The sequence below is a fragment of the Juglans regia genome, chromosome 3 (assembly GCF_001411555.2).
Source record: "Juglans regia cultivar Chandler chromosome 3, Walnut 2.0, whole genome shotgun sequence".
In the NCBI taxonomy this organism is placed as follows: Eukaryota; Viridiplantae; Streptophyta; class Magnoliopsida; order Fagales; family Juglandaceae; genus Juglans; species Juglans regia.
The window spans coordinates 12,744,088-12,764,650 of record NC_049903.1 but is presented as its reverse complement, the minus strand read 5'-3'; the positions used below and the strand labels follow the sequence as shown (position 1 = coordinate 12,764,650).

General features: G+C 36.6%; 1 protein-coding gene and 1 pseudogene across 1 annotated transcript; both read left to right on the top strand.

The window, feature by feature from the left end:
* The first annotated feature begins 212 nt into the window (after window positions 1-212).
* Window positions 213-6,183, top strand: LOC108998034 (annotated as a pseudogene).
* A 3,681-nt stretch (window positions 6,184-9,864) lies between these two features.
* On the top strand, window positions 9,865-14,059 carry LOC108998076 (protein SRG1-like). The gene is made up of 4 exons (XM_018974529.2): window positions 9,865-10,217; window positions 12,362-12,615; window positions 13,049-13,373; window positions 13,622-14,059. The coding sequence occupies exons 1-4, from the start codon at window positions 9,969-9,971 to the stop codon at window positions 13,862-13,864; spliced, it is 1,071 nt and encodes a 356-aa protein (XP_018830074.1). The 5' UTR covers window positions 9,865-9,968; the 3' UTR covers window positions 13,865-14,059.
* The last annotated feature ends 6,504 nt before the right edge of the window (window positions 14,060-20,563 follow it).

The following is a 20,563-nucleotide window of genomic DNA, read 5'->3' as shown; positions in this document are numbered from 1 at the left end:
GCGTTGAACTTATGATCTGGGAAAGATTGTGAAAGAAGAACTGGAAAATATTTCTTCAAAGAAAAAAGATAAATACCAGTAAAATTGATTGAAGCAGTTAAATATATAATCAAAGCAAAAGTCAAAGTTAGGCGGTATAGATAGAGATTCGGGGACCTCTATCATCCATTCGTCTTTCCTTCTGGGTAGGGCCCGAGGGCCGAGGCTCATGAATGCGTGAACAATATTTTCTCCCTGGCGGCCGTGGTTTGTTTTCTTCTCGTCTACTTATTTTAATTTTTTTAAAATTTTAACACAAAATATGCGTTGAACTTATGATAATAGAATAAGGCACATAGAGCATATATACAAACACACGTACATATTCAAAGCATAAAACAAGTTCTGACAGCAATACAGTACTGGTTCCCACGGACATTTTGTAATAGGTATAATTCTAATGGAAAATGCTAGAGCTCCCGCTGGGCTCGCTGGGAGCCCCCGCTGGAGCTCTAGTGTATTTTTTTATGTGTATTTTTTAATTTTTTTTTATGTAAATGTTTTTAATGATTTTAAATATTTTTAAAAAATAAAAAAATTTATAATATTATTAAATAATACTTACTTAATCACGAAGTAAAATATAAAATATTTTTATATGATTTTTTATTTTACTTCGTGATTAAGGAAGTATTTTTTAATAATTTTTTTTTTACTTCTTGATTAAGAAAGTGTTTTTAATAATGTTCTAAATTTATTTTATTTTTTAAAAAATATTAAAAAATATTAAAAAAAATTATATAAGAAACAACTTAAAAAAAACACATACAAAAATACACTACAGCCCCAGCGGGAGCTCCCAGCGGGAGCCCCAGCGGGGGCTGTAGCACGATCCAATTCTAATTGCCTTTGGACTTCCCATCTCAGAGGAAGCTGAAAAAGCGAGGTTTGGGAGCTCTCTCCCAGTTCCCTGTGTTCAGGAGCTGGCAAAGGACACGCCGAAGGCAGTGCCACCGCGCTATCTGCGCCCGATCAAGACCCTCCCTTCATATCCAACTCCACATCTTTTCCACAACTCCCAGTCATCGACATGCAACTCCTATTTTCTCCAGATTTTATGGACTCTGAGTCGCAGAAATTGCACTTCGCAAGCAAAGAATGGGGTTTCTTCCAGGTCAGTTTGATCTCTCTCTCTCTCTCTCTCTCTCTCTCACACACACACACACAAAAAGAGTTGTAGAATTATAGCATCTGATGATCTGTAACTATTTTCAACCATTAAGCCTTTAATAAGATATCAAACCCGATATTGACTGATCAAGGGTTCGAAGTTTAAAAAGATTGAAGAAAAAATGAATCCAAAACACAAGAATGAGATTACCATATGCATGAATAAGATTGATAGCCACATCCCACGAAGCCCCTATCGTCTTCTCCACAGCCACAATTTTGATATAATTTTTGCTAGCATTCTCCCCAACCAAACAGCAAAGAGAAGTAGAATTTCAATTTTGGAAGTGTCGTGCAAATTGATTTTCAAAAACTAAAACAAAAGGGTTTCCTGTATTATCAATACAATAACCATTGTATGAGTTTGATAAATTAATTGATTTACGATTAATAGAAAGAGAGAGACTTTAGTATCTGTGGCGCCCCCGTCCCCCATGTAAAGAAATACGGGAATCGAGACGCCATGATGATGACAACACGGTCACGCATCCCAACGAAAGTGCCATGTGTGTATACATGCGACAGTGTACAACAAAAACAATGCAGCGGATAAGTCAACTAAGTACCAGAATTTAAATACAAGTAAACATCAGTAAAAGGGTTTAAAAAGTAGTTATACAGTCATCCAAAATGAAGTTTAACACATGTCCCAAAATACAAATAAGTAAAATAAAATAACAAAGCCAGTGATCCCAGATCACTCCTCGAGCGGAGCCGTCTCCTCAGGCTCGCCCTCCTCCTCCTCATCTGCATCAAAATCTGCGTTACTACAGAATGGTACCGCAGGTAAGTATAACCCAAATAATTCTCAGGAATAAAATGCATTTAATGCAACCAACATGCATGCATATGATGAAATATGCATTTTCCTCAAAACATCATTTTTCCCGAAAATGATAATTTTCCAACACACGCCAAAATCTCATTTGGCCTAAAAATAATCCGTAAACATTTTCCAAGAAAATGGTTTACACAAAATCCAACTCACACTATTTTCCTAGAAAATAGCCAATTAATCCGTTATTACCCTATGCACCATGGCCTCCCCTAGGGACCATCCACACGTCCTGGTTTCGTAGCGATGCCCAGTTCCGCGCCCAGCGCGTACATGGCCAGACATCCTCTAGTCCCTGTCAGCAGAAGGACCACGGAGTCGGCACGAATCTCTCGTCTGATCCCATTGTCGCCCAGCGACAATCCAGGGGACGTTACTCAGTATATTCCGCTCCCGAGTAACCAAAGGAGCTCCATCGAGATAATGCCCCATCTCGGCTTGGGGTCGTGATACACACACACCCGAATTTCATTTTCACATGAAAATTCAGTTTTTATAAACACATTAACATGAATGCAATACACGAAAACCCAGTTTTCCTTTACAAACATGATCATGCATAATATCATGAAATGTACATGTACCGACACTAATCAACAATCATCAATAACCAACCCAATCAAATCCAACCAAACAACTTCAATCATCAATCCATCCGACTCCCAAACTCCTCGGACTCAGTCCGGCAAATCCAATCAACAGTTAAAATACAGTGAAATGTGTTAGTGCAAAAATACATTAAATTCACAAGAATTCTTTGGAAAATACTTACAGCGCTATATAATAATTTCAGGAGGATCACGAAGCTGCCAGAAGTGGAAAACAGCTGTAGGACAGTGTAAAATACACTGTGGCCATGGGTCACAGATACCCACTTTTCAACGAAGACAAACGAAGACCCAAAATTGATAGGGTAGGGCCAAGGGAGGTCGGTGAAGCTAGTGGTAGTGAAGGTTGGCCGTGGGTGGCGGCGCAATGGGCGGTAGAAGACCAAAATACCCAAATCGGAAATGTGGATGGTGGAGCTTCACTGGTAACGGATCGGAGGTGGAGTTGAGTCCAATGGGTTGCCAAGAGGTCGAAGATGAAGTGGTGTGAAGATGGTGGTCAATGGTGGTGCGACGGCGGCGCTGGAGCGAAAGTGACGCCGCGGCTTTGAAGGGCTACTGGTGGTTAACGGCGGCGCGAATGGAGGTGAGGTTGGTGGGGTAAGGTCGCCGGCGGCCGAGGAACCAAATGGGGTGGGCAGTGACGGTCATGACGGCGCTACGGCAGCGGGTTGGGTATGGGCGACGGACGCACGGGAGAGAGAGAGAGGGAGGGGGGCTGGGCTTCGCGTGCGAGAGAGAAAACCGAAGGAGAAATAAGGGGGAAAAAGAAAAGAAAGAGAAAAGAAAAGGAGGAAAAGAAAAATAGAGGGAAAAGAAATGAGGTCCAATCCTCATAACTTGGGTCACAAAAATGATCCAACGGAAACGATTTCAAAACCACAAGTCAAATAAAATAATTTAAACGTAATGGTAAAGTCAAATTGAAATAATTAAATCTCACAGTAATTAATTAAATATGAAAAGTAATTTAAATGCACAACAATAAATAAATATTAAGAAAGCACATAAAATATTAATTTTTCACCAAATTAAAAATCCTAAAAATAACCCAATTAAAAATCCAATAATTTTAAAATAAGAAAATAAATTTTGAATCCATAAAAATAATTCATTCAATAAAAATACACTAAAATACGGGATGTTACAGTATCTCAATGGGTCTCATAAATCGCCTAAAGATGCTTCTCAGAAAGTCCCATTTGACCTCCAAGTTGTTTTTTTCAAACCGTCATGAGCATCGAGCATCGGTTTGGGTGTTTTTCTGTCACTTGAAATCCTATGCCAAAATGGATTTGGGCGTTTTCAGCCACTCGAAATGCTTTGTAGAAAAGGTTTAGTCCTTCCTTCTTTCTTTAGTCCAGTCTTTTCTTCTTCCTTTAGTCCCTCTTCTTCAGATGCAGGTTCTTCTTCAGTCGCTGGTTCAAATGTTGAGATAATAATTCTTCTTCAGTCAATGGGTTGCTTGTTTCCTTTCATTTATTCTCTTTTTTAATTATTGTCAGAAGTTGATGTGGCAATTTCCACTTCAGCCAATTACATGACCGTTCCACAAGACTGGTGGTATGTAAAAGAACTGATTTAACAATATTTTATTTAATTTTTAACTCTCATATTATCTCATCTCATCTGTGTAATCAAACAAGACCTTAATCAATTTAAAAAACATAATTATAAAAAAGCATAAATCTATAACTTATATAAAAAATCTTACTTTTTAATGATAACTCTCATTGTTTCTCTAAATAGAATGCATGATACTTATAAATCTTACAACTATACTTAGCATTAATTATTCTAATTTTATAAGTGTGTCAACGCCTATGTTTTAAAAGAGAAAAATCATAGAGGTGGCAAGAAAAAGGTGTATGGTTGCCCATTATGATTTTATTTCTTAAATTATACGATTATTTTTTGCTTTTACATAATAATAAAATGAAATGGGACAAGTCGTTTTCAAACCAACTGGTTTGAGTAATCACCCATCAAATGAAGCGATAAGTTTTGGTTTTAGTATTTATTTATGAGGAAAAATTAATGTGGAAATGTTTTTACAGTTAATAAATCATGGAGTGAGCAGTTCATTATTGGAGAAGGTAAAATCTGGCATTCAAGAACTATTTAATATGGATATGGAAAAGAAAAAGAAGTATTGGCAAGGTGAAGGAGAAGGAGAGGTTGAGGGCTTTGGACAGAGCTCTGTTGTTTTGGAGGGGCAAAAGCTGGACTGGGGTGACATGTTCAGCCTTATCACCCTTCCCACCTATTTGAGGAAGCCCCACTTGTTCCCTCGCCTTCCCCTCCCACTCAGGTCCCATCTCTGTTTGTCACTCGCATGCTTGCATGATTTTTAAAATAGAAATTCTATTTACGTGCTCACAATCCCTTTAAAAAAAAAAAAAAAAGTGAAATCAGATTGATATGGAAAAATCATTCTTTTAATGGTGGGCAAATTTTTCTTCAAAATGAGTAAGCGTGACTTACATACCTTAAGTCATTTTGGACATTGAGGCTATGATAAATTGTTCAAATTTTACTCTAAAGTATCAAATCAACTAATTGCCAAATGCATGTGGCCTAATGGCACAAGACCCACATCTCCGAAATGGAGATTATGGGTTCGACCCCCCTCCCCCAATATAAAAAAGACCAATATTTTTCATCACTATGGAATCTAATTGCAGAGATAACTTAGAAGCTTACTCAACAGAACTGAAAGATCTGGCCATGAAAATTCTAGACCAAATGGCGAAAGCTCTGAGAATGGAAAGTAATGACATGAGGTGCTTATTTGAAGAAGGGACGCAAACAATGAGGATGAACTACTATCCACCTTGTCCAAAACCAGAGCTTGCAATTGGCTTAACCGCTCACTCCGATGCTTCAGGCCTTACAATCCTCCTCCAACTCAATGAAATGGAAGGTCTCCAGGTTAGAAAAGACGGAACGTGGATCCCTGTTAAACCCCTTCCCAATGCTTTTATCGTCAACATTGGAGACATTTTGGAGGTAAATCTTGGAGACTTGTATTACCCTTAAGTTCTTTTACATTACACATAAACAGTTCTTATGATTCGGAAAGAGACGGACAAAATATATGAATCCCATATCGTAGAATGTTATCTGTAAAAACTGTCTATTAAATGCAATAAAATTCATCAGGCCGAAGTGTGTGTCTATATATATATATATATATATATATATATATATATAATCTTTCTTATGGTAAAAAAGTGTTTGATTCTAGTTTTCCCATGCATGAATGGTTTGGCAGATTGTGACGAATGGTATCTATCGTAGCATCGAGCACCGTGCCACTGTAAACTCAGAAAAGGAGAGGCTGTCGATAGCCACATTTTTAAGCCCAAAACTGGAAGGAGATTTCGGTCCGGCGTCTAGCCTTGTGAATGCAGAGTCACCGGCATTGTTCAAAAGAATAGGAGTAGTAGATTTCTTGAAGGGTTTTTTGTCACGCAAACGCGACGGGAAGTCATACGTTGATGCTATGAGGATCTAAGGAATGAGGCCAAAAATGCATGCTCTTCAGAGCATAGGTTTGAGTATATATACTCGAGCCAGATTTAAAATAAACGAAATGTTCATTCTATATTATTAATTACTTTGTTTTGCCAAAGTGGGACCAACAGGAATTTGTAATTCTATTTCTACGGTAGTAAATATTAGATCTATGCATATCATTTTTTTCTTAAAATCAAATTAAAGTGATCGATATAAATATGCAGTGGTATTCTAAATCTTATCATTTCCGTCAAAACTATTGACATGGCACATTCAACAAAGGATTTTCTTTTTAGGAATTATCCCGTGCATTGCTCATTTTTTACAATGCAGCTACTAGTGCCATTGAGAAATCCCATACGGATTTCTACCAACAGTGCAAATTATTTATTTTTTTTTTATTCTTTAAAACATTTTTTATGTATTTTTTTAAATAAAAATAAATAAAAAAACACAATACTAAAAAAATAAAGAAAACAAATATTAAAAAAAAACACATTCGGTAGCTTTCATCGTGGGATTCCTCAATGGATACATGACTTCCATCACAAGTTATGCTACTCATCTGTCAACACCATACACCATACACAATACAAGATAAAGTAGTTACAGTAGCTTCATCCCTAGAGTTATATATATATACGAAGGGAACTGTAATATCTTCATTCTAATATTTTATTATTTCTTGTGTTTCCCTTTTCCTTCTCTCTAGTATAACTTCATCCCTAAAATTATGATGCATTTTTTTATTAATAATTATATCTTTATAAAATAATATTAATCATCTTTCTTTTAATATTTTTTAAAATATAAAAATAATTAAGAAATTATTTTTTGCATCTATCTATAATCATGCAAGAATTATAATAATATGAGAAAATATGAATGAACTTTTTATTAATTATTTATAATGTACAAAATAATGCAATAATCTTATCTTATGCTCATCTGTTTCTTCCTTTGCAGTGTGTTTGGTTTTGTTTTTGTGTTTTTTCAGGCCAAATAAAGAGAGAATTGCCAATCGGGACTTTCCGACACCCATTAGCCAACACACGCCCCACCTGGAGGTTTCCCAGCCGCTAATCTTCAAGACCACCAAACGCGGTGCCAATTGGAGTGGAGCATAGCCCGCATGTGCAGGTTGAAGATTCAGAGCTCGTCGGCGCGTGGCTTTCACATGCCACCAAGGAGCCTTCTGCCACTGCAATGCGCGGCTATTCCGAATCTTGTGACTCTGGATCTTACAAGATAGACCGTCGGTTTTCCTCCCAGAGTGGCGCGTGTATTGCACGTGCCACAATAGCGTTTTGTGCACTGTTTTTTCATTTTTACAGTGTTTTCATAATGTAATTTATTTTGTGTCCTGTCTTTATTTTTTAAAAAAATAAAAATCCAAAAACATAGTGTCTTCGGACCTTAGTCCGAATGGAGTGGTCCCCTCCACTTAGGTGGTGCTTATGGTGGGGTTGGGTGCTCCCTACTCTGCTTAGTCGGAGTACGGGGTTTTGTCACCCGGTTACTATTAACTCCGTCGTGGACAGAGTTGTTCTATCTCTCAGACTTAGATCTTTGGAGATTTGTTGTCTGAACTAGACCATATCAGTCATAGAAGTGTGTTGGGAAGTTATTAACGTTTATAACTGGCTTATTTTTAAGTTAACTTTGTATGTCCTCTATTAATAAATGGAATGATGTCCGTTATTATTAAAAAAAATTACAAGACAAAAAATAATAATAATATTTTTTATTATAGAAATTGTAATAACTAATCCAATAATATAGACTTTAAATTTTGGAGTGATTGGCTAAAATAATAACATTGGGTAGACGAATTTTAGTTAACCATGAAGTCCAATGTACTTGCTCCTTGGTCCTATAAGCCCATCATGGTTTCAAATGCCTGCAGTGCACCTGATTAATTCTTTGCTGCTCTTCATTATTTTGCAAATCTTGAAGGGGGAAATACATCCCAACTTGTAGTTTTACATTTTAAAATACTTTGGTAGTTAGCTGAAATTGAGTTGGAATGAGTTGAATTCATTGTTAGTATTGAGGGAACCCATATTGTTTTGTATTTCTGTTAGTCTAGTACTTCGTATACTCAGAATATCATCAAAAATAAATAAATAATAAATAAATAAATAATAATAATAATAACTTTATGTTTTGGATAAACAGGTCAAATAATATTCGTTCTCATGTTTTCATGTTTTAAGTCTCAAAATTCATTTTTTGCAATATGTAGGCATACGCCACGCATTGGCACCTACTCTGCAATTGATGGACATAAGTAGATTGCAGGAAGAAGTCAAATTTATTTCTATTTCTTGCTTGTGCTGTTGGTTTTTTAAGCTGGAACCTATAATGAGAATGTGTATTATAACTTTTTTTTTTTATGTATTATGTTTAAGTAACCTATAATGTGAATGTGTGTTATATTTTTTTATGTATTCTGTTTAAGTGATTTTTTTTTTTTATGTTACAACCGACATTTTAGGGCGACTTTTGATCGACAGAAATAATTTTTGCCATATAACTTTTTTCCTGCTGCTCATACCGCTGGTAATAACTATTTACGGCTACTTATACCTGGCGCAAATCTCAAATTTGTCGTGTTATAATATTTTCGATGAGTTATGTCTACTATTTACTCTTATTTCTGGAGAATTATACTACGGCAAATAAGATTTCGTCGCGAGTAAAAGTCTGCTAGCGACATGGTTTACGGCCTTTTTTGCTACAAAATTTTAGACTTTTTCCGACAAAATAAATCAAGGATTAATGTTTTTCGTGGCGAATGTTGATTCTCGAAAAGTGTGCAAGGGCTTTTCCGGCGAATTAGTATTGCCGGAAAAGTACCTTGTCTTGTACTGTGCATATTTTAAATTTTATTTTATTTTTTTATTTTTATTTTATTTATATTAAATTAATTAAATTATTCTACTTATCATTCATATATCACCGTGCACATAGTACACATATCATGACCAAAAGAAAAATTAAAAAAAGTGGTGCGTATTGCTCACTAGACTTGTGAAATATAATGTGACCGAGGGTCGGTGGGGTGGGCTTTACCCCAGTTTCCTCATCAGTACGTTATCCCCATTCTTGTGATACGTAGGAATTAAAGCTCTGAAATTGCCCTTGGATTTCCTAGCTAAGCACTACCGGTTCAGCTGTATATGGAAGCGCAGATAACGAGGTTTGGGAGCTCTCTCCCGGTTCCCTGTGTTCAGGAGCTTGCAAAGCACACAGCAAGCACTGTCCCACCACGGTATGTGCGGCCCGATCAAGACCCTCCCTTCATATCCGACTCCACGGCTTTGCCCCAACTCCCAGTCATCGACATGCATCTCCTATTTTCCCAAGATTTTATGGACTCTGAACTGCAGAAGTTGCACTTGGCAAGCAAGCAATGGGGTTTTTGCCAAAGTGGGACCAACGAAAACTTGTAATCCCTATTTAAACATCAAAATTTTTATAAGCTTTTTTTCGCAACAGAATATATAAATATAAATAGAACAACATACATAAAAGAAAGATAATTAAATATGATAGAAACAAATACAACCATGTTACCCGCACCAGGTAGAATCCAAAAACCAAAAAAAAAAAAAAAAAAAAAGTCTTAGGAAGAAAATAATAGATAAGGCACATAGAGCATATATACAAACACGCGTACATATTCAAAACATAAAACAAGTTTCGACAGCAATACAGTACTGGTCCCCATGGCCATTTTATAATAGGTATAATTCAAGCTCTGTAATTGCCTTTGGACTTCCCATCTCGGAGCTATGGAAGCTGAAAAAACGACTTTTGGGAGCTCTCTCCCAGTTCCCTGTGTTCAGGAGCTGGCAAAGGAAAGGCCAACCGCAGTGCCACCGCGCTATCTGCGGCCCGATCAAGACCCTCCCTTCATATCCAACTCCACATCTTTTCCACAACTCCCAGTCATCGACATGCAACTCCTATTTTCCCCAGATTTTATGGACTCTGAGTCGCAGAAATTGCATGTCGCAAGCAAAGAATGGGGTTTCTTCCAGGTCAGTTTGATCTCTCTCTCTCTCTCACACACACACAAAGAGTGGTAGAATTATAGCATCTGATGATCTGTAACTATTTTCAACCATTAAGCCTTGAATAAGATGTCAAACCCGATATTGACTGATCAAGCTGGGTTCGAAGTTTGAAAAGATTGAAGAAAAAACGAATCCAAAACACAAGAATGAGATTACCATATGCATGAATAAGATATCAAACCGTAGTCATATATGTTTTAGAGCATCTTTCTTAATCATTGAATTGTTCAATGCAAAATTTCATCGAATGATCCGAGAAACACATAGGTTGTAAACAAACAGCACAAAAAAAAGGACTAACTGATAAGCGTTGACCTTATGATCTGGGAAAGATAGTGAAAGAAGATCTGGAAAATATTTCTTTAAAGAAAAAAGATAAATACTTGTAAAATTGATTGAAGCAGCTGAATAATCAAAGCAAACGTCAAAGTTATAAGGAGCGATAGAGAGAGACTCGGGGACCTCTATCCATTTGTCTTTCCTTCTGGGATCGTCTTTTTTTTTTCTTTTCCAACGGACCCATTTTCAGACTCGGCCTCTGGATCATTGGTCTACAACTTTTGTTGTGGGTATTCTTTTGTTATGGGTATTCTTTTTTAGTTCTTGGTTGGATCATTGGTCTGCAATTTTAGACTCAGCCACCGGACCCTTCGTCTTCGGAACCCCCATCCCCATTGTCTTCGTCTTCTCCACTGCTTCAAGAAGCCACAGCCCACGTAGCCACATCCGACGAAGTCCATATCATCTTCTCCACAATCATGGTTTTGATATAATTTTTGCTAGCATTCTCCCCAACCAAACAGCAGAGAGACGTAGAATTTCAATTTTGAAAGTGTCGTGTAATCTGATTTTCAAAAACTAAAACAAAAGGGTCTCCTGTATCGTCAATACAATAACCATTGTATGAATTTGATAATTTAATTCATTTAAGATGAATAGAAAGAGAGAGAATTTAGTATCTGAAAGGGTTTCATAAAGCTCTTAAAGACTCTTCTCAGAAAGTCCCATTTGACCTCCAAACTTTTTTTTTCAAACCGTCGTAAGCTTTGTTTTATTGTTGTCGAGCACCGATTTGGGTGTTTTTCGGTCACTTGAAATCCTCTGCCAAAATGGATTTGGGCGTTTTCAGCCACTCGAAATGCTCTGTAGAAAAGGGTTAGTCCTTCCTTCTTTGTTTAGTCCAGTCCTTTCTTCTTCCTTTAGTCCATCTTTAGACGTTGGTTCTTCTTCAGTCGTTAGTTAAAATGCTGAGATGCTATTTCTTCTTCAGTCAATGGGTCGATTGTTTCCACTCATTTATTCTCTTTTTTTATTGGAAAATGCTAGTTTTCCCGATGGGAGCTCCCGCTTGGAGCTCCCGCTGGGATTTTTTTTTATTTTTTTTTTTTATTTTTCTATTAAAAAATGTTTTTTAATAGTGATGGGATTTTTTTTTAATTTTTTTAAAATATTTAAAAATATTAAAAAAATGTATGTAAAAAATGAAAAAAAAAAAAAATTCAAATACACTAGCGGGAGCTCCAGCGGGAGCCCCCTGCGGTAACTCTAGAAGGGTCCTTTTTTATTTTGTCAGAAGTTGATGTGGCAATTTCCACGTCAACTAGTTACACGACCGTTCCACAATACTGGTGGCGTGTAGAACTGATTTAATAATATTTTATTTAATTTTTAATTTTCATTTTATTGTATTCAAACGAGACCTTAATTAATTTAAAAAAATAATTATAAAAAAACATAAATCTCTAACTCATATAAAAAATCTAACCTTTTAATGATAACTCTCACTGTTTCGCTAAATAGAATACATGATACTTATAAATCTTACAACTACTTTTAGCATTAATTATTCTAATTTTGTAAGTGAGTCAACGTCTATTTTTTAAAAGAGAAAAATCATAGAGGTGGCAAGAAAACGGTGTATGGTTGCCCATTATGATTTTATTTCTTAAATTATACAATTATTTTTTGGTTTTTCATAATAATAAAATGAAATGGGACAAGTCGTTTTCAAACCAACTGGTTTGATTAATCACCCATAAAATGAAGGGATACGTTTTGTTTTTAATATTTATTTACGAGGAAAATTTAATGTGGAAATGTTTTTACAGTTAATAAATCATGGAGTGAGCAGTTCATTACTGGAGAAGGTAAAATCTGGCATTCAAGAACTATTTAGTATGGATATGGAAGAGAAAAAGAAGTACTGGCAAGGTGAAGGAGAAGGAGAGGTTGAGGGCTTTGGACAGAGCTTTGTTGTTTCGGAGGAGCAAAAGCTGGACTGGGGTGACCTGTTCGGCCTTATCACCCTTCCCACCTATCTCAGGAAGCCCCACTTGTTCCCTCGCCTTCCCCTCCCGCTCAGGTCTCATTTCTGTTTTTCACTCGCATGCTTGCATGATTTTTAAAATAGAAATTCTATTTACGTGCTCACACTTCCTTTAAAAAAAAAAAAAAAGTGAAATGAGATTGATATGGAAAAATCATTCTTTTATTGGTGGGCTTATTTTTCTTCAAAATGAGTAAGCGTGATTTACATATCTTAAAACTGTATCTATCATTACTCTTTTTAATAAAATAAGTCATTTTGGACTTTGAGGCTATCCTAAATTATTCAAATTTTACTCTAAAAATTGTTCAAATTTTACTCTAAAGTATCAAATCAACTAACTGCCAAGTACTGCATGTGGCCTAATGGCACAAGACCCACATGTCCAAAATGGAGATTATGGGTTCGACCCCCCTCCCCCAATATATAAAAGACCAATATTTTTCATCACTATGGAATCTAATTGCAGAGATAACTTAGAAGCTTACTCAACAGAACTGAAAGATCTGGCCATGAAAATTCTAGACCAAATGGCAAAAGCTCTGAGAATGGAAAGTAATGACATGAGGTGCTTATTTGAAGAAGGGATGCAGTCAATGAGGATGAGCTACTATCCTCCTTGTCCACAACCAGAGCTTGCCATTGGCTTAAGCGCTCACTCGGATGCTTCAGGCCTAACAATCCTCCTCCAACTTAATGAAATGGAAGGTCTTCAGGTTAGAAAAGATGGAACGTGGATCCCTGTTAAACCCCTTCCCAATGCTTTTATCGTCAACATTGGAGACGTTTTGGAGGTAAATCTTGGAGACTTGTATTACCCTTAAGTTCTTTTACATTACACATAAACAGTTCTTATGATTCGGAAAGAGACAGACAAAATATATGAATCCCATATCGTAGAATGTTATCTGTAAAAACTGTTTATTAAATGCAATAAAATTCATCAGGCCGTAGTGTGTATAATCTTTCTTACGGTAAAAAAAAAGTGCTTGATTCTAGTTTTCAATTGTTGGTTAATTCCCATGCATGAATGGTTTGGCAGATTGTGACGAATGGTATCTACCGTAGCATCGAGCATCGTGCGACTGTGAACTCAGAAAAGGAGAGGCTGTCGCTAGCCACATTTTTAAGCCCAAAACTGGAAGGAGATTTCGGTCCGGCGCCAAGCCTTTTGAATACAGAGTCACCGGCATTGTTCAAAAGAATAGGAGCAGTAGATTACTTGAAGGGTTTTTCCTCACGCAAACTCGACGGGAAGTCATACCTTGATGCTATGAGGATCTAAGGAATGAGGCCAAAAATGCATGCTCTTCAGAGAATAAGTTTGAGTATATATACTCGAGCCAGATTTAAAATAAACGAAATGTTCATTCTATATTATTAATTACTTTGTTTTGCCAAAGTGGGACCAACAGAAATTTGTAATTCTATTTCTACGGTAATAAATATTAGATCTATGCCCTCCATAATTTCTAGGATATTCTAGCTAGTACTATGCATATCTCATTAAGTCACAATCATTTTTTTTTCTTAAAATCAAATTAAAGTGATCGATATAAATATGCAGTGGTATTCTAAATCTTATCATTTCCGTCAAAACTATTGACATGGCACATTCAACAAAGGATTTTTTTTTAGGAATTATCCCGTGCATTGCTCATTTCTTACAATGCAGCTGCTAGGGCCATCGAGAAATCCCATAAGGATTTCTACCAACAGTGCAAATTATTTATTTTTTTTTTTATACTTTAAAACATTTTTTTATTTATTTTTTTATATACAAAAAAATGCAACAACACAATACTAAAAAATAAAGAAAACAAATATTAAAAAAAACACACATTCGGCAGCTTTCATCGTGGGATTCCTTGGCGTGTAGAGATACGATCTATCAACCATGATTCTCTCTCCATGACTTCCTCTCATCTTTAATTCCTTATTCTGTTTATTCCTTATTCTATTTTGTATACGTTCTTATTTCCTTGTATAGCATAATAGGCAGTGATTATATTTCCTTTTATAGCACAATAGACAGTCATGATGTTAGCTGTTCATAACCGTTACTCACACTTGTAATCTCTATTTAAGATGAATACAATAGAAAAGAAAGGCAGGTTAGTTTTCCTACATGCAGGTATCAGAGACCCCAGACGTAATACCAACAATGGAGTCTTCTACCTCTTCGATCCCACCTGTGTCAACTCCTTCTTCACTTGACTTTGTCAACTCCTTCTTCACTTGACTTTCCACTTTCTCCTCATTTACCTGATATCTCAATTAAGCTAGCCTCCACAAATTATCTTTTATGGAAAGCCCAAGTCATTCCCATTCTCCATGGAAATGGTCTTCTTGGTTATGTGCAAAATCAGGTTCCTTGCCCGTCACAAATCATCATCGGTGAAGATGGTGAGTCTCGAACCAACCCAGCAGCAGCTATGTTGTTGCGCACTGATCAATTGATTCTTGGATGGATCAATAGCTCTCTGTCCGATGGTCACCTGTCCCAAGTCATCAATAGTGAATCCTCTCATGATGCTTGGCATGTTTTGGAGACTCTTTATGGTAGTCATACTCAGGATCGTCTTCAACAGATGAAGGGCGAGTTGCAGTCGCTCAACAAAGGCAGTTCTTCTTTAGAAGATTATATGCACAAGGCCAAATCTCTGGCCTTGTCTCTTCGAGGTGCAGGTAAGCCAATGGATGACGATGAGTTCATCATATGTATTCTTCGAGGTTTAGGATCTGAATTTGATCCTATATTAGCAGCTTTAAATGCTCGAGAACCGGAAAACCGGAAAATCGGACCGGTTTTACCGGTTTTGAACCGGTCCGGAACCGGTTTTTAAAACGTAAAAACCGGCCAGTTCCGGTCCGATTCCGGTTCCGGGATTTTTTGGACCGGACCGGACCGGTTGATTAAAAAAAATAAAAAATAATATTTTTATATATAAGTTTTATACAAAATATTTTATATATATTAAATATTAATATATATAAGTTTTATATATAATGTATAAATATAAATTTTTATGTGAAATTTTATATATAACATATATATTCATTTATAAAATAATTTCTTATTATAATTTATAAATTATTACATAAAATGTTAATACTAAATCACTAAAAGTTTATAACTAATACTAATATATAACTTATAACTATATCAATAGTCTAATATTAATACTATTATATAGTCTAATATATTAATAAAAGTATAAAACAGTTTTTTTAAATCAATTTTTTTTTTATAAATAAATTTTTAATGACAAATTGTGAAATTTACATTTTAAAAAAACCGGAAGTTCCGGTGCGTAATCGGTTTTGAAAAATACAAAACCGATACATACCAGTTCGGTTCTAGATTTTATCCAAAACCAGACCGGACCGGACCGGTTACACCCCTAGACATATGCTACAACCTTTTTACATACTCTTCATACTGATGTGTGGGGACCTGCCTCAATCCCCTCATATAATGGGTTTTTATTTTATTTAATCATTATTGATGAATATTCTCGATACATATGGCACTTTCCTATGGCTCATAAATCTGATGTCGCCACTATATTTCCTGCATTTCTTCAGAGAATGATTAACCAGTTCAATACTTGTGCAAAAATAATTCAAAGTGATGGTGGCGGCGAATTTGTTAACCAAAGTTTACAAGATTATTTTGTAGCCCATGGCATTATTCACAGGTTATCATGTCCTGGAACACCAGAGCAAAATGGATTGGCCGAACCTCGGCATTGGCATATTGTGGACACTGGTTTAACATTAATGGCCCATGCCTCCATTCCCCCACTATTTTGGACAGCTGCGTTTAACACTGCAGTATTTCTTATAAATCGGCTTCCAACTTTTATTCTTGGTAACAAGTCTCCTTATGAACTTGTTTTTGGAACGCCACCATCCTATACTCTTCTACGAGTTTTTTGGTGTGCATGTTACCCATTACTTACTCCTTTTGGAAGGTCCAAACTGGACTATAAATCCATTCGTTGTGTGTTCCTAGGATACTCTACACATCACAAAGGATATCAATGTTTCGACATGCAAACAGGTCGCATATATATCTCTCGGCATGTAAAGTTTGATGAATTAACATTCCCCTTCAGGTCGACGCAGGAGTCCACTAAATCTAATTTTCATACCTTCAAAGTTTGTGCTCTTCCCAAACCTCTTCAAATTGCTGCTTTACAATCTATTCCATCCGACTCCTTAACTGTAGTTGCCAATAATGTTGACCATGTGCATTCTTCCTCACTTCATGTTCAACACTCTGCGTCAATGCCACAGTCTGCACCATGCCAGGAGCCTCCTACCAACACCATCATTCAAGATGCTTCAGAATTGTCTTATCCAGACATTGAGGCCATCTCACAATCTGCACCACGTCGAACTCATCCTATGATAACGCGCACTTAAACAGGATCATTAAAGCCTAAGGTTTTCTTTTCTTCAAGACATCCAATACCTGCATGCTTTCTAGCTGATCTTGAAAACCAACCACAAGAGCCTCGAATGTATAAGCACGCTCTCACTGATCCAATGTGGCAGCAAGCCATGCAAGATGAAATTAATGTGCTTCATAGCAACAATACGTGGACTTTGGTGCCTCGAACACCAGACATGAACCTAGTTTGTAGCAAATGTGTGTTTAAAATTAAAACACGATCTGATGGCTCAATTGAACGATATAAAGCTCGACTAGTGGCTCGTGGTTTCACCCAACTTCCTGGCCTAGATTATGATGAAACATTTAGTCCAGTGGTTAAACATGGTACCATTCGATTGATCTTCACACTTTTGTCTCAAGGTTGGTCAATTAAACAACTTGATGTAAGTAATACTTTTCTTCATGGTGATTTACAAGAGCGTGTATATTTATCCCAACCACCTGGTTTTGAAGACTCATCTCATCCCCATCATGTTTGTCAACTGCATAAAGCTCTCTACAGTTTAAAACAGGCTCCAATAGCATGGTACATGAAGTTCAGCAATTATATTCAGCAAATGGGTTTCCATCGATGTCCCTATGATTAGTCCTTATTTTCTCGATGTCAAGGTTCAGATATAATTGTGCTCTTAATTTATGTCGATGACATACTTATAACAGGGAGGAGCTCTTCTTCAAGCATCAGCAGCTTTATTTCTCATCTCTCTACTGCTTTTCACATGAAGGATCTTGGATATGTTTATTACTTTTTAGGCCTACAAATTACAAGAGATGAGTCAACCATCACTGTCACTCAGACTCGATATCTCCTTTCTCTACTTCAGAAATTTGGTCTGGACAGTGCTAAACCAGTCTCCACTCCTATGGCCTCTGGTACGTCGTTGACTGCTAATGAGGGAGCTCTCCTATCTGATCCAACTTATTATCGGCGCCTTGTTGGTTCGCTACAATATCTCACCTTGATACGCCCCGACATCTCCTATGCAGTCAACAATATTTGTCAGTTCATGCAAAATCCACGAGACACCCATCTCCTTGCCGTTAAGCGTATATTTCGGTATCTCAAAGGTACTCTTAATATTGGACTTAATTTTGTCCAAACTTCTCTCATTGCACTTCGTGGTTTTTGTGATGCGGATTGGGCAGGATCTAGGGATGATCGACGTTCTACAACTGGGTTTGCTATCTATATGGGTGATAACTTGTTATCTTGGGTAGCTAAGAAGCAAGCTACCGTGTCTCGCTCTACAACGGAAGAAGAATACCATGCGTTGGCATCAACCACAGTTGAACTTATGTGGTTCATGCATCTTCTGAAAAGCATCGGCTATTTAATTCCTGCTCCCACATTGTATTGCGACAACATCAGTGCTATCAACATGGCTAAGAATCTAGTTTTTCATCATCGCACGAAACATATTCAGATCGATATTCATTTTGTTCGGGAACAAGTAGCTCGTGGTATTCTTTTTCTGCAACATATCTCTGGTCCACATCAAATCGCCGATATATTTTCAAAACCATTGTGTGCTGCCAAGTTTCTACCGAATAGAAGCAAGCTCTTCAACAATCCAATATCGCCTTGAGCTTGAGGGGGGATGTAGAGATACGATCTGTCAACCACGATTCTCTCTCCATGACTTCCTCTCATCTTTAATTCCTTATTCTGTTTATTCCTCATTCTATTTTGTATACATTCTTATTTCCTTGTATAGCATAATAGGCAGTGATTATATTTCCTTTTATAGCACAATAGACAGTCATGATGTTAGCTGTTCATAACCGTTGCACACACTTGTAATCTCTATTTAAGATGAATACAATACAAAAGAAAGGCAGGTTAGTTTTCCTACATGGTGGATACATGATTTCCATCACAGGTTATGCTACTCGTCTTTAAACACCATGCACCATACACACTACAAGATAAAGTAGTTTTCGCGGCTACATTTATTTGCGCCAACTAAAAATACTAACAAAAAGCCCACTTCCACAGTTTGGGCGGAAACCTTCCGAAAAATCGCAATGAAAAAAGTCATTTTTTTTATTTTATTGCCGGAAATGAAATTGATGCAAAACAACTCATTTTGGACTGTTGGGTTGCAAAAATCTCAACAACTAAAAATGTCATCACGAGAAATATATTTTCGTCAATTTTGGTCACCAGAAATATGACTGCGGGAAATAAGTTGGTAGCATATGACTGATTGCAACATTTTATAGTACTTTTACGACGACTGTTCTCGCTGCAAAAAGTTTCGAATCAAAATAGACAGACCTTTTTTTTCCTCTCTCTCGCACTCTGCTCCTCTTTCTCTCTCGCTCTGTTCCTTTTCCCCACTTCCAAAAAAGCCAAGCCCTAACCTTAATGCTTCTAACCCTCCGCCCACTTTTTTTTTTTTCTTCTAACTCTGTTCCTCTTTCTCTCTCGTTATCTCATCTTTGCTGGTTCAATTGCAACAATATTGCATACTTGATACATAATCTATATGCCAAATAAATATCATATACATTTGACAGTATTTTTACTCATATTTATGTGGGGGGAGGTCTTAGATTCAAGGCCACTTATGAAGTGGTGACAGACAGCCCACTTTCTTCTTTAATCTTGTTTATTGTTATTGTACTAAATGAAATTATTTTTTTAAAATAAAGAGTTAGGAGGGTCCTACTGCAGTGTTAGAAATATGCATGCTGGTTTGGGCTCTTTCACTCCTTTCACGTGCTTTCTCATCTTGGTGGAGAATATGTATTCTTCATTGTCCCATAGCAACCAAAAATGCGAAGACATTGTTATAAGATAGTTTTGTATTTCAATTAGAGGTTGGTGGTCTATGGAGGTAATGGAGCCATAGTGTTGTAGAGTGTGGAAATTTATACCGGCGGCAGCAGGGGGACCAAGTAAAATTCTTCTCCATACTATATCTACATTTTGTGATGGATCCCAAATTGGTTGCTAAACTGCTCATTCATTTTATAAGTTGCCAATTGTTAACTTCTTATTTGATAATCCACTTTTTGTGATTAGTCACTTCACCAATGCTTGTTATAGAAATGATAACTTGAGTTTTCCTGAAACTATTCTTGTTTTTGCTGGAAATTGTACATGTTTTATGGTATGTAGGTTGTATTAGTTTAAAGCAGGGCAACTCTTCTCCTACTACTCATGTCGTCTACTGATTGAAGGAAAAATTAAAATCTTGGTGGATCTCTTGGGTTTTCTCTATCATTTTTGGCTTTACATGGATTAAATAATCTCATACATATCTTAGCTTCTGGTGTTGTTGCGTGGAGGGAGAACAAGCTGGTGTAGGTGTGTGGTCATGCAGTACTTATATTACAAAAAAAGTTAATAAGATAGTGTGGTTGTATAGTTGATTCATTATTGTTTATTTTGTAATGACAACTTTCCTCATCTTGTTCTGACATGCTATTGGGTTTGACTATTTTTTTTTTTATTGTGCTTGTATTTCTTGGCTCAATTGGTCAGTGTAGTTAGAAATAGTGAAAGATATTGATTTT